Here is a 15,988-nt window from a genome sequence, read left to right as displayed (position 1 = left end):
ACCGGGGTTCATTGTGGGCGCAGTTTGGTGGTGGCAGAGCTAGGATACTATTATAAGTGGTTGATCATGGTTGTGTTTCTTTAGTAATTTTTTGGCGATGCAAGTTTAATTATCATTGCTGTATATATCTCTTTTTCATCAAATTTGTTATAACGATCACACCATAATATTTATGTATGACAGAGACTTGAACATGAACACTCAAACTCTCAAAACTTCAACCATCCCAATACTCAAAATCAAAGTCAAACTTGTTCAATATAAATATTTGAATATAAACCGAACTCAATAACTTAGTTTTATCCCACTAATTGCAATTTCATTTCCAAGCATCGAAAACATAAGTGGACTAATGTCATGCCATATCAGGCCTGTTGCTGCAATACTGGGGTTTGTCAACACGACCCAACCCATCTGCTACCTTTACATAGCCCAGCAAATGAACAGTCGTTTCATTTTTTAAACCGATTCGATCAGCCTTTTTATAAATTTCAAAACCATGTTGCTTTGCTAAAGCTAAACCTCACCCGTTAAACTCTTTTTTGCCTCTTAACCTTCTTCAGTCCCTAATGATGAGACATTCCGATTTGTCTTCCATTATTCGACTCAACATCGGTAACTCTCTCACGCTTCCTACCCTCTCTCTATCTAATTCATTTCAATTCTGTCAGTTAAAGTTAGAATTTTTGTTTCATGGATTCATTATGTAAGAGAAACCCATTTTTTCTATTGGATTTTTAACTCGGATATTGACCTAATTCAAACACTTTGATTGATTTTGCTGAATTGGGTGTTTCACTAACCTTGTTGTTTTCCTGTTTGGTTGCTGAGAAAACTGACCTAAGTTATGTATGCATATGTGAACTTGCTGCTTTTCCTTTCTGGGTGTCACTTTTTGTTGACATTAAAAGTTAATTCCTTTTATTAAACAAAAATAATTTGTGGGCAGGTGGGAAGAAATTTTGTACTACTATTGATACATTGACCCGTCGTGAGCCTGATTCCATGTTGGCTGCTATGTTTAGTGGTCGACATACAGTATGTCAGGATGCTGAGAAGGTATATATGCATTTTTTTTTCCATGTTTGAATACTTTCCTTTTTTGATGCTATGTATCCTTATGGGTTTAATATTTTGCATTTTCCTTTGTATGCTTAAGTGGTGAATCTTTGGATTTGTTGTAATTCTGGTTCCAAATATGAAGTTTAGAATTTTCTATTTGTTATGGGGCAATTTTCCTCGCCGTTAAGAATGTAAGAAGATGTAATTTTAATTTCCTCGCCTTTAAGAATGTAAGAAGATGTAATTTTAATGATGTTTGGCTTTCTTAGTTTGATTTTTGTTTCTTATTATGGGGAGTTAATGATGCAATCCATTTGTTTGGTGCAATGTAGTTTTTCTACTCTCCAAATAAATATTTTTGCTTATGGGAAGGATTTGATTTTCACCTTCATGTTGTTTAGATGAAGGGTTTGTTGATGTTCAATTTATCACAGTTCATATCAGAACTATTACCTTTGAAGTTTATATATCTAGAGCATATGCTTGAAACTCAAATAAACATTGTGATTTTTATCGAAGTCTTGTCATCCTTTTCACTTACCAAAAGGCTTTGACCACAGATGTTGATGCAGTAATTGTAGATTTTGATGGGCTACATCTTAGGTATTATTTCAGGTGATTGTACAACATACAGGTGCTAGATAGCAAAGTTGGTACTGGAGAGTTTTTTGTTTTGATAGAGAAATTAAAATTCATTTCTGATATAATTCATATTGGAGTTCTCGATGTGAAGAAACTTTTTTTACAGATAGTCATATTTCTTGATATTCTTGCAGGGATATGTCTTTGTTGATAGGGATGGTAAGCATTTCCGGCATATTCTAAACTGGTTAAGGGACGGTGTTGTTCCTACATTGACAGATTCTGATTATTCAGAGCTCATACGAGAGGCAGAATATTACCAGTTACTTGTAAGCCATACTCATATTGCTGCTTCTACTATCCACTTCTACTTTTGTATGAAATTTCATTACTTTTTCTTGCCAAATTCAAGTCACTTAATGCCATTTCCTAGAAGCTATTTAAGTTATCTGGGCAAGCATTATAGTGCTTTGAGATTCTACAATTTATTTTACTGCCTTTAGGCATGCTCAAGGGATCTGTGGTTTGGGATGTGGGTTGGCCTTTGCGCTGATTCGATATTACTATTAATTTTTCATTGCTTATTTTGTTATGTTAGTATGTGGATCATAATAAAAAAATGAAAAATGGAAAAGAAAGATATGCTTCACGAGTCGCTTTAATGAACATCATAGCATTATATTCTATGTTCCTTTTCTTTCTAAGTATTAATTTGTTAGTTGCAATATTTTTGAGCAAAGCAAAATACATACACGACAATATATTATATATGGTGCTTGTCTATTCTTGTGATCATTTATCCTGGTTTTCAGGAATGACCATGTGAAACATTACTCATCTGGCTTCTTACCCTTGTTGTTTGCATCTTCATGTTGTTTAAGGATGATGCTTGTTTCGGACAGAATAGAATGTAACTCTTGTCGACATTTTGTTCTATAATGTTATTTTGTGTATATAATGTCAGGGACTGATAGAAGGAATCAATTCTATTCTTAATAAGAGGAAGGATGATGAAGACTCTTGTGCGGAATTGACACGTACTGATATCATCAAGTGCATACAATCTGAAAGAGTTAGATTTCGAGGAATTGATCTTTCTGGTCTTGATCTCTCTAAGTTGGTAATAGTTTCTGATCCCAAGTTTTCTTGTTAAAATTCTTGGTTTTCTACAGAGCAGAATCCTGTCAGGAAGTGAAACCGACAAATGCTGCTAGATTTTGCACTTCTTTTCATTGTTTTCTTTTATACTTTTATTCTGCAGGATCTTTCATTTGTGGATTTCAGCTTTGCATGTCTTAAAAATGTGTTCTTTTCACGGGCAAATCTTCATTGTGCAAAATTTCGGGTAAGTCCTAATTACATTTAGCCTCACTTGGATTACATTCAAACTTAAGAGTGCACCTGATTGATGGATTATATTTATCATCTCCATTCTTGTTACAGGATGTGGATGCCGAGGGCTCCATCTTTCACAATGCAACTTTGCGTGAGTAAGATACTTGGCTTGTTTCACAGTGCATTTTCTTGTGAACTGTGACCTCAATGGTTTTACTTTTGCCTAGGGAAGGTGTGAATTTACTGGTGCAAATCTTCGTGGGGCTTTACTAGCTGGTGCTAATCTTCAAAGTGCAAATCTTCAAGGTAAATATACCCGCTTTTTACAGTTAGTAAATTTCTTACAAAATGCTACTGCTTACTGTTATGGTTTGAAATGTTGATATGTCTTCATGAATTCCAATGTTGCAGATGCTTGCTTGATAGGTTGTAGCTTTTGCGGGGCTAATCTCCGGTCTGCACACTTGCAGGTTATCATTAAATTGAATAAAATGTGCAAATACTGCAAGACCATAGCTTACTATAAATTCGTTAACCTTGTTCAATTTTTTTCTAAGTTTTTTAATATATTTGTCATGTCTAAGTCCAAATCTTTGTCGAACACCAGTGTTGGACACGAGTACTTTAGGGAAAATGAAAAGTCTTGTAAAATAGGTTATATTGCTCTGACCCTTTATTTTTCTTAAAAGACCCATGACACCCATGTTTGACAAATTTTTTCGGATGTGTATGGAGATATGACTTCATGTGCATTCCCAATACATGAAACGACATGGAAAATTTTGAACATACCTGTATGTAACACTCATTCCAATTCTAAGTAGCATAGAACATAGGGTTGAGCTATAATTGTATCCTTTTTATGCTCATGTGCAGCTGTTAATTCTTATTGAGTAAGAATTACGTAACGTATTTGATTATTGTGAATCTGATCATACAAATGAGCTCGGTTCGAGCGAAACTATTAATTCATGTAATGTCAAAGAATAGAAGAATTTCTGTAATTTTTGTTTTTTTTTTCTTTTATTATGCTTGTCATTTATTTCTCGACTGATTGTGGTTTTCTTATGGCATATGCTATATTTAGAATGCTGATCTTACTGATGCCAACTTAGAGGGAGCTAATCTTGAAGGAGCCAATCTGAAGGTAAAAGAACGGAAATTACCGGGACTTACTTAATGCATGTACTTATAATAGCTTTAATTCGATATGCCGGTTCTTTCATTATTCATTAACTTATCCTGCTAACTTGATCAAGCTTGATAATTGATATGAGAACTCAAATGATGGTTGTGACCTTACGTTCTTTTATTTCTTCTCCAACTCCAGTTCTATTGACAATCTGTTGTGAGTACATGTTTCTCAGGGTGCAAAATTAAGTAAGGCCAACCTGAAGGGTGCGAACCTCCAAAGGGCTTATTTACGACATGTTAATCTTCGTGATACGGTAAGTAAATCAGTTTTACAGTACACAAATTTTTGTACCAACTAAAGTATTTTTCAGATATGCTATACACTTCCAGACATCATTCTGGATTCATTATGTAAGTTTTGTTTGCATTTTGTCTCTTTTCATCAGCATTTGGAAGGTGCTAAGCTTGATGGTGCCAACTTGCTTGGAGCAATCAGGTGATACATACATATATATATGATGGGGTTATGAAATGTTTATGAAACTTCACTTGGAAGGCAATAAAGATGGTGGGGGTGAAGATGCAAATGGTTTCCTGAGTTGACTCGTTCATAACAGTAAGATATATGTCATTGGAAATTTTTATTTTTATTTTATGTTTTTGGGGGTTGCAAATTTAAGATCATAAAAAAATAGGCAAGATCCAGGGAAAGTATTGAAAGACAAATACATTGGTGGGTTGCACATTATATGGTTTTTCATTATTAACATGTTTGATAAAAAAAAAAAAAGAAGAAGAGAGATATACAATGGAACTTTGTAATTATTATTTTAATTTATTTATTTGATTTCTATTTAACCATGGTTTACTTGTAACTTCATATTATCTAACAAGTATGATAAAATATATCTTGTCTTGTGTTTTCTATTTAACCATGGTTTAGTTGCATGCTATTTAACCATGATTTATTTAGCTACTCCTTGATAAAGAGTTGACAAAATGTAAGATTACTACAGCTGATATTCATTATTATTGACTTGTTACCTGGTTGGATTCGGGCCGGTTTATATACGGTTTGCACTTTAAATTCACGTGTAAGGCACTTACACCCTTTTATGAGATCACACGATGTAGGTTTGTATGCCATCATATAGGCAAATACACATCGTATAAATAAGTGTTAAATCTAAATACATATTGTATATATTATATGTATATATGGAACCTATCTATGATATTATATCTATAAATGGTAATCATATTTTATTAAATTGATTGCATAGAATTTGTTTTTTTATGAAGTGCACAATGCGATTTTTTTTTTATAATCAACCAAAGTTTTCCAAAGTATCTATATAATTTTTTATACATAAGTTTGTCATGCAAGTAAAAAACATATATAAATGTTACTTTTACTTAATCACATACTTAATGTTAACAATTATTTTGACTAACGAAAAAGAGGAAAACAAATAATATTCTGAACTATATAGGAGATAAAATATATATTAGGTTTAGCATTAAGAACTTAATTTGTTATTGTTTAAGAAAAAAAATCAATTTTTTTTTAATTTATGAAAGCAATATATTTTTTTTATTAAAGAAAATCAAACATGTGTTTATCCATAATAATTTTTATACTAAAATATGCTATTTTGTTATGGTTTAAAAGGAAATTTGACCAAAAATATATATATGTTAAAGAAAGGTTAAATTGATATAAAAGTACATATAGATTTTTCTTACTACGTCATTCATCCAATTATGTTTTATATATATTGGAATGTAAAATATTTTTGTTGTATTTCGTATGGCAATTCATGAGTATTAAAAGCTGAAGATACTTAAATATAATATAATTTAATGTCCATTCAACGTTTTTTGCAATATATATATGTTTGATTGTACTTAAAAAAACCAAACATTGTAGACATCGAATAATATAAACCATGGATTAATTATACTCTTTTTTGTAATTTGTAATATTTGTTGTAATTTTCAAGTTTCTTAAAATACGTTAAAATATAAAAAACCCATTTTATATTAATATTAATATTTATTTTATAGTTGAATATAAATAAAAGACGGAATCGAATGGATTTGATGAGAATTTTCGAAGTTCCCAATTGCATTCATTTTTCACAAGAATGTTGTTTGCATGCAAAGACAAAGCAATTAATATAATAATGTAATTAATTATTCACTAATTCCATTTTAACCGATTTTTTTATTTTCGTAATTAGAGATGTATAAGGTGGAGGTATGTCCACGCATTACATCTAAAAAGAGACATTAAATAAAAACTTCCTCAAACTAGATACGGAGGGAGTTGTTCATAACTGAAATTAGTTGAATGATAATGTGATGATTTACTATGTTCAACTTCTTACAAAGACAAATGCAATATTTGTAAATGCAATTAATAGGTACTCTCGGCAGATGCTCACTCTATGACTCCACATTTTCTCACTTTGCAGATAGCATCAAATATATGAACCCAAGAGAGCTATGTTACACTGAATGCGCAATTTACAGCTTAATTTATCTTTATAATTATTTATTTAACAACCAAACATTTACAAAAGTATTTAAATAAGGATTTTTTTTACGTACTTCAATTTCGTTTATAGTAAAATTTAGATGAATGTTAATGTGCTTAAAATAAAAAACATGATAGTCGAATCGAATATTACTTTAGAAATTTAAAAAAAAAAAAACAAAACAAAACATGAAAAGTCCTTATTCAAGTACTTTAAAAAAAGTTTAGCTCTTATTTGATCATTTTGAAAAGTTTCATCTTTATTTGAGCATTTTTATAAAAGTTTTAGCCCAATTGGCATAGTTGCTATGCAACAACGAGAACATGAGTTTGAGTGCGTTTAAACATGCTTTCCTTTCGGTTTAAAATTTGGGGAGGGATTTTGGGTAGAAATATGCATTGTGTTGAATAATAATAATGATGATGATGTTTGGCCATTATATGACTATTTTGAAATATTTGATCCTATTTAAAGTAAGTATGTTTTTAACATTAATCTCATTATAGGTTCTTATCGTATCTGTTTTTTTTATATATATATACAATACCTAGAACCACCCATAACTCCTCCCAACCCTTAAAAAAGAAGATAATGCGCTTCAGCACACTTAAACACATGTCCTCCTACACTGACAACAATACCGATGCCAATCGAGCTAAGATATAAACAAAAAATATAAAAAAATGAATATTATATAGAAACATGAAGATATTAAAAATCTATGGATCAACATTTACCATGTTTAAAATTAAATATAAGTATATGCTTACAATAATGCTTAAAAACTAATACTAAAAGAATACAAAATACATGAAAGGAAGTCTTTTAACTTATTATTAAAGACATTTGGAAGGTTTCACAAATTAAAAGTAACTTTGGAAACATACTCCCTATGATGGTTCCTTCTGTCTAATATAATTTAAAATGATGCTTAAAAGCATACTTTATTCTAACAAAGCTAGCTTGTTCCTTGTAATTAATTGTATGGAAATGTTAATTAATGTTTAGTGGCTCTAAATAATCCAAATCAAATTATGATTCTTTTAGGAAAAAAAAATCATCTTGGGTACCTATTGAAAATATTTACCAAAGGAGGCCAAATTGTGTTATTAGTTTCGTTATTATGTATAAGTTTTGGATTCAGTACTTATATTTTTTGAATTTGGAATTTCAATTTTAATCTAAATGTAGTAGTTAAAACTTAAATCCATTTGGCCAAATTCTGCAATCAGTTATGTATTATGCATGAGTTGCAGATTTAGTTCCTATATTTTTAAAATTTGAATTTTTAATCGTGATCAAACGTTAGTTGTTAAGTCTATTAACTAAAATAACATAATTTGTTGTTTTTGTGCTAATATGCTTGTTATATAAGATTTTTGGAAATAATAGAATTGAGCCTAATGAATTTACAGGTTATTTATTTGGGATTAAAATTTTAAATTTCAAAAAGTACACGGACTAACTATGAAACTTATGTATAATATAATGACTTAATAGTAAATTTTACCTTATAGCTGAACTGAAAATGACATGCAGGAGCTTTAACTTATAGGAATTATTACAGCAAGGATGCCGAATAGAACAAGTCTTCCCATTGTTTTTAACACCGCCATTTGGCAATCTCTCGTTTAAACCCGTTCCGGTCTTTTCACTCTCCTTTTAAATACTAGGACACACCTTTCTTCTTCACTTCACTCTTTTTTTTCTCCATTTTTCTCTTACTTTCATTTGGTTTATGATCTTTGGGTCTTGATTTTCTCTAAAAACCCACCAAGAAAAACTGATTTAATTTGATTTCCATGTATCAAAATTGAACGAGGAAAGAACAGTTAGCTTGCAAGCGAAGATATGGATAGGCTTATTTCTTTAGAGCCATCTAACCTTGTTGTTATCCGGGTTGAACCAGGCCAGAAATGTTCCGGCCAGCTCACGCTTCGCAACGTTATGTACACGATTCCGGTCGCGTTTCGGTTCCAACCGAGGAATAAGGACCGGTACACGGTGAAGCCGCTAACGGGAATTGTAGCGCCACTCGGGACGGTAACTGTGGAGATTGTGTATCATCTCCCTCCCGGTTCGTTTCTTCCGGATTCGTTCCCTTGCAGTGATGATTCTTTCCTCTTGCATAGCGTGGTGGTTCCGGGAGCTGCGATCAAGGGTTCGATGTCGAGTTTCGATGCCGTTCCGAATGATTGGTTTACGACGAAGAAGAAACAAGTGTTTGTTGATAGTGGTATCAAGATCATGTTTGTTGGTTCACCTGTTTTGGCTCAACTTGTTATGGATGGTTCCATGGACGATGTAAGAGAAGTACTGGACCGGAGTGACCCGGCGTGGAATCCAGCCAATTCAGTTGATCAACATGGAGAAACCTTGCTCCATATTGCGATAGCTCAGAGCAGACCTGATATTGTTCAATTACTGCTTGAATTCGAGCCCGATATTGAGCTTCGTAGCCGGTCAGGTTCGACCCCGCTTGAGGCCGCTGCAGGGTGTGGTGAAGAATTGATTGTTGAGCTTTTGTTGGCACATAAGGCTAGCACAGAACGGTCCGAGTGGTCTAGTTGGGGTCCGATTCACCGAGCGGCGGTGGGTGGCCATGTCGAGGTACTCCGACTTCTTTTTCTTAAAGGGGCTAATGTTGATGCCCTTACAAAGGATGGCAACACAGCCTTACATCTAGCAGTTGAGGAAAGAAGAAAAGATTGCATCCGTCTACTATTAGCCAATGGCTCGAAACCAGATGTTCGCAATACGAAAGAGGGTGACACACCGTTACATATCGCGGCCGGATTAGGAGACGAGCAAATCGTGAAGTTGTTACTTCAAAAGGGAGCAAACAAAGATATTCGGAACAAAACAGGCAAAACTGCCTATGATGTTGCGGTCGAATACGGTCACGTACGACTTTTTGACGCGCTCAAGCTTGGTGACAGCTTGTGTTTCGCTGCTCGAAAAGGTGAAGTGAGATCCATCCAAAGGCTGATTGAAAACGGTGCGGCAATCAACGGAAGAGATCAACATGGATGGACAGCCTTACATAGAGCCTCGTTCAAAGGAAGAATCGATACCGTAAAGACACTGATCGATAAGGGAATTGACATCGACTTAAAAGACGAAGAGGGATACACTGCTTTGCATTGTGCTGTTGAGTCGGGCCATACTGATGTGGTAGAATTGTTGGTAAAGAAAGGAGCAGATGTGGAAGCAAGGACTAAAAAAGGTGTTACCGCCCTGCAAATTGCAGATTCATTACAGTATGCTGGCATTAGCAGGATACTAATCCATGGCGCTGCAACAAAAGATGGTATGCCTCGATCTACTTTGCCAGTTTCGGTACCATTCGGAAATGGAAAATCGGGAAAAGAAATCGAAACAAAGACAGCACCGTTGAAGAGGAGAAACTCAAGGATGTGAGAGGCTTGCGCGGTAGCTTCGATAGATCATTAGCATTGGCAGTGGTATAGGAATTTTTTTTCTTGCTTCGTCACAAATCTTTGAGAACCTAAATTGATTCTTTTGATTTTCGAGTATAAATAATATATATGTATATATATTTATGGAAAAAAGTTATTCATCAATTGAACATGTTCATTGTAAGTTTACAAATGAAAAATCATAAAGTGTAATAAAATTTGTGAATTTTTTATGTTTGTATAAAATCACTTTATCTATCAGAATAACAAAATCAGATATTTAAATTCCAGTATTTAGTTTTTTTTGTTTAATTTTATAATTTGAATATTTTAAATTTAATTTAATGGTGAAAATGTTATAAATATTTTATTATTAGGTGGATGTCCATCAAAATTAAGATAAGTTTATGTGAAAATGTATACTTCTTATGTCTATAATATATATATTTTTTTATTTTTTAAGAAAATACTATTATTAATAAAAATCATGAGCAAAAATAATATAATGACATGACACATAATGCAAACGATAAATAAATCACTACAAGTTGATGCATAAATGCTATGTCTACAAAGTAATCTAAAAAAACGAGATGGACAAATTGATAGTAAGTGCAACACTGGAATAATTCAAAAACAAATTAAAAAAATCAACTTAATCAAATCACTGAAATTCGCATTTAGTCTTTGCCATAATCAAAGCAACCTAACGATGGATACCAATCAATCAAAAAAACTTGTCAAAAGTCTCAAGAGACCCACCGTATCAATGATGCACAAAGGATTAAGTCTCAGATGGCCTATCATTCTTTTTATCATCTCGAATCTATTACTATCACTAGGATCTATTATGATAAAGTTTTTCAAGAATGGTTCTTAATAGATCTAGACCAACTCATTTGGCAGCATCTTTATATTGACAAAAATGGACAAAACAAAACCATGAAACTATGGACATAATAAAACAACGAAATAGAGTGGATAAAATAAAAATAAAAATAAAAATAAAATTACATCTACTTTTAAAGAAAATAAAGTGAATAAAATAAAAAATCATGAAAAATATATAAAAAAATTAAATCATGAAACTGTGCATAAAATAAAACCACAAAATTGTGGACCAAACAACGATAATGTTGTCTTAACATGCATATGCTAGTCACGTATATATTTTGAATCAAATTTTTTTTCTTCATTTTGAGTCAACTTTTCATTAGAATAATTAATGAAATTAACATAAATTGCTTAATTTATTAACTATATAAGTTGAATGATATAATTTGGTAAATAAGTGATTTAAAATTTTAATTTGATTGATTTCGATATTGCTGCCCGTGCAAGAGAATATAATTTCTTACGCGCTCAAATTTTTTTATCCTTTTATTTAAAGGTAAAAATGTAATCATATTTAATTATAAGTATTGTATCAAAAATGTAAATCCTCAAACTTAAATCTATATAAAGAGAATTACTATATTACAAAAAATTGTTAAAAAAATAATTATAAATCTATTTTCAACTTAAAATTAATATACACACAATATTTTTATATTAATTATGAGATTTAATTCAAATTAAGCATCACATCTAAAAATCATAATTGTTTTTTTAAATTTATAAAGCTTTTATACTAATTTTATTTTTGCTGAAATTTGGTACACCTACTGACTTTTTTAATGAAAATATGCGATTAAAGTAATTTTGTTGTGAAAAATAGTTTTTTTTGTAAATTTTAAATAAATATTTTTAAAATTTTTAATTTATCATTCTTATATTTTTTATAATATTTATTGATATCGAATACAAATAATATTTTTAGTACATACACGAAAAGGTATAATAACAAGAACATGATTAAAAAAAGAAGGAAAGAAAATTGGCCATGAAGTTTATTAAGGAAAAGGATTAAAAATCAAGCTTTTGTGGATGACATCATCAAACCATGTGTATAAATTTCATAAATTATAATAATTGGATCCACTTCACCTACCCATCCGACAAAACATGTTTGGGATATATCAAATTTGTTGTATAATTTCCAATTTTATATTTATATTTAAATTACCAAAACATGTAAATTTTTTAGCATTTTGGAAGGGTTAAATTTTCTAGCATGCCTCCTTTAGATTCTCTTGTGCTCTCTGAATATAAAAAATTATATGATAAGAATATCACATGAATAAAAAATATTGATATGATAATAAATATAAAAAATTACGTAACATAAATTAGTAATACAACAAAATTTATGTATAAATTTTTTTTTATAAATATATATAACATATTAAATATAACTATAATATGAAAAAAGTTTTAATTTTATCATTCCAATGGTAAATAGTTTACCTAAAAAGGTCTTGCCTTATGTTTTACTTTTGTGGCTGTGAGTGCAAGTTTGTCCTATCTTAATATAAGGGTTTTCATGTCGCTCTGTCAAGTGTTTTTCTAAAATTTTCGATTATTGGTTGTCATTTTTTGTTTTTTCAATTTGGTATGGATACGACCTTGCATAACCTGTCACTACAGGAGAAAAAAGATATCGAGTTGGTTCTTGGGAATGAAGAGGGGCTCAAGGATGATATCAACTACGAGTTATGCCTTGTTGGGAAGTTTTTAATGGAGTGGGTGGTTAATTTCAGGGCTATGGAACAAAATCTATTCACGCTATGGTGACCACTCCAGGGTGCATCAATTAAACTGATTGGGGATAGTGAGATTTATTTGATTTAATTCTATCATGTTGTAGATATGGAAAGATGATTTTGGGAGGCCCTCCACCTTTTAATAATTACTTGCTTCTGGTTCATCAACTTCACAAAAGGGAAAATCCAGAGGGTGTTAAGTTCTCTTTTGTGGATGTTTGGATACAAGTTCATCTAGATAAGAATTTAGGGAATGTGATGTGGCAGTTTCTCGATTATGATTCGAGTGGTTGGCAAATTTTTTGAAACAACTTTATACATGTAAAGGTTTGTTTAGACGTCCGGGAACCGTTGATGAGGAGGAAGAATTTGCGTTAGCAAGGTGGGAATCATTTTGAGGTTTCTTTCAGTTACAAGTGTCTCTCGTTGATTTGCTATCTTTGTGGGACGATCGACTATAGCGTTTCTAACCGCCCTAAGCTCCTTGATTTATCGGAAGGGCCTGTTGTGTATGAATGAAAAGTGGAGATCCGTGTGGAAAACCGACGGAGGTTACTAGGGTAGGCATTGCAAGGGAGGTGGGATTTAGGTCAACATAAACTGTTAAAGTTGTGACCCAAATTCTTATTAAAATAAAATACAAGTGACAAGATTGAGGGATCCATGAGGGCGAAGGCCGCAGCCCATCATGGATCCCCAATAAGTAAGCTTGTAACACCTCTAACCCGTATCCAGCGCCGGAACAAGGTTATGGAGCATTACTGGACTTATAACTCAATCAAACAAACATTTCATGTATATTTCACATTCAAATAAAAAAACCATTCATAAACTATCATATGATCCCTAATACGAGCCCTCAAGACCCAAAATAAACATTAAAAATGGTTCGGGACTAAACCGAGTACTCAAGGAATTTTTAGGAAAACATTAAAAATTTTCAAATGTGCAGGAGACACACGCCCGTGTGGCTAGGTCGTATGGGCATTCGAAATGGGGACACACGGTCGTGTCCCAGCCCGTGTTCGTACCCGTGTAACTCATTGACTTGGGTCACATGGCCAGACCACACGCCAGTGTGCCAGGCCGTGTACCCTTCAAAATGGCCTCTTACGCCCGTGTGCCAGTCCATGTGCTAGGCCGTGTGAAAACTGGAGAATATACTGACTTGTGCCACATGGCTAAGCCACACGCTCGTGTGCTAGGCCGTGTGAAACTACTGACTTGATTTCTATAGAAGTGTCAGAAGACACACGGCCGTGTCACCTGACTGTGTGTCACACACGGCTGAGACACACGCCCGTGTCTCTGCCCGTGTGGACAAAAATTGGCCATTTTCCAAGCCTTATTTTTCACCCAAATTGGTACAAACTTAAACATAACAATTTGCATATAACCATAGCATAATTAGACATTCAAAGCCAACTAATATCAAGCTTATAACATGTAATATCCACACATAACCATGATAATAATAGGTACCTCAATTGGCCACTTTAAAACATGCCCATTTATGCCTCCAAAATCTACCTATATGATCAAACATATATGAGTCATTGTGAGTAAATCCTAACATGCATGCCACTTCTCAATCTCAATCATTTGGTACCCAAAATACCAATTCACAAATAAGGCATTCACATGGCAACCATACACCACATATACAAAGGCTATTTACATATTTACATAACAAAAATATGTCCACAATACAAGCCAACACAAATGGCTAAAACATAACAAAACATATAGGCTACCATTAGTCAAAATGACCTATACATGCTATTTAACCCAAAATATATAGTCAAAAGTACCAAAATAACGTCTAATAGTGTGATGAGATCCCTGACGACTTCCTAACCGAATGAGCTTCTGAATCATTATAAAACATGAAAAAACAAACAGAGTAAGCAATTAAGCTTAGTAAGTTCGTATAATACAGAATTAAACTTACCATTTAACCACAATTTAGGTAAGTAACTTAAAGCATAACACAATTCAATTTGGCCAAAGTCTATCACATAATCAATAACCAAGTTAGCCATATATTCATATAAAAATCGAGAATCATGTATGAATTCAACAATTATTAAATTCCATGTACATGTAACATCTATACCGTGTATCTGTATATCATATATAAACCATTCCATGTAAATACCTGTACTAGTTCATATCGAACTTGTATAATCTCGTAATAACACTATGCCCGTTGAACCACTTAGAATATTGTTAGATATGCGGATAGTACACACGAGGTGCACTGAATTGTAATCCGTTAATTCTTGTACATGTATGCTCATACGAGTAATAAACGGTAAGCTCCTCCGAGCTGAATATCAGTAAGCTCATACGAGCTGAGTATCAGTAAGCTCATAAGAGCTGGAATCGGTAACCCTAATGACACGTCATTTGTATCCTACGATTTCTTAAGGTTCAAACGGGGCTCAATATTATTCGTACATCTTAGATTATGCCCTTGATAATTGTACATAATAATTAAACCATTTACATACATATATTTCAATTAAAGCATATAAATACACAATTTAATTACATGAATTTACCTCGAACTCGTACGACGAAAAATGATTGTTTAATCGAAAACTTTCTCCTTTCCCCGATCTAATTCCGTACGTTTCTTTTTTTTATCTATATAATCAAATTTAAGCAATTTAAACCTCACTCTATTCAATTCAATCCAAAATTCTTGTTATGGCAAAATTACCATTTTCCCTTATACTTTTGACTTCTTTACAATTTAGTTCCTAGATTCGTAAAATGAAATTTATGCAAATATAAGCCTAGAAAACCCATACATTTCACAAATTTACACATTTACAACACAATTTTCACAATTTTCAATTTAACCCCTAATTGGTAATTTCATTAAAAATCACTTAACAAAAGTTATTTAATTCACAACAAAGATTCATTTTCTTCTATTAAACTTCAAAAAAAACTAACATGCACTCATGGTAAAACCCTAGACATTCAACCATTTTGCAAATTAGTCCTTGGGCTAGCTAGGTTAATCTACAACGATCTTGGAAACATAAAAATCAATAAAAACGGGACAAAAATGCACTACATGCAGGGGAAGAGGTGGCCAAATGTTGAAGCTCCTAAAATGGTGTTTCTTTGCTGCAATTTTTAGTTGGTGTTTGTATGAAAAAGATGATCCTTTTGTTTTATTTTATTTTATTCATTTATTACCTAATTACCATTTTAACCTTACCTAACTTTAAAAATAACAAAATTGCCAAGCCATGCTCAT

General features: G+C 32.4%; 2 protein-coding genes across 2 annotated transcripts; both read left to right on the top strand.

Moving 5' to 3' along the window:
* Positions 1-476: 476 nt before the first annotated feature.
* On the top strand, positions 477-4,971 carry LOC107940406 (FH protein interacting protein FIP2). Its single transcript, XM_016873826.2, has 11 exons — positions 477-615; positions 950-1,059; positions 1,839-1,973; positions 2,609-2,764; positions 2,906-2,989; positions 3,088-3,134; positions 3,212-3,285; positions 3,391-3,449; positions 4,067-4,126; positions 4,347-4,427; positions 4,560-4,971. Exons 1-11 carry the CDS (start codon positions 570-572, stop codon positions 4,611-4,613), a joined length of 906 nt encoding a protein of 301 aa, XP_016729315.1. The 5' UTR covers positions 477-569; the 3' UTR covers positions 4,614-4,971.
* A 3,399-nt stretch (positions 4,972-8,370) lies between these two features.
* On the top strand, positions 8,371-10,252 carry LOC107940415 (protein VAPYRIN). Its single transcript, XM_016873833.2, has one exon. It carries the CDS (start codon positions 8,505-8,507, stop codon positions 10,071-10,073), a length of 1,569 nt encoding a protein of 522 aa, XP_016729322.1. The 5' UTR covers positions 8,371-8,504; the 3' UTR covers positions 10,074-10,252.
* Positions 10,253-15,988: the final 5,736 nt, after the last annotated feature.

This window comes from Gossypium hirsutum, chromosome D08 (assembly GCF_007990345.1).
Source record: "Gossypium hirsutum isolate 1008001.06 chromosome D08, Gossypium_hirsutum_v2.1, whole genome shotgun sequence".
NCBI classification, from domain to species: domain Eukaryota; kingdom Viridiplantae; phylum Streptophyta; class Magnoliopsida; order Malvales; family Malvaceae; genus Gossypium; species Gossypium hirsutum.
Note: the sequence above shows the minus strand (reverse complement) of the source record. Positions and strands in the feature narration are given on the sequence as shown.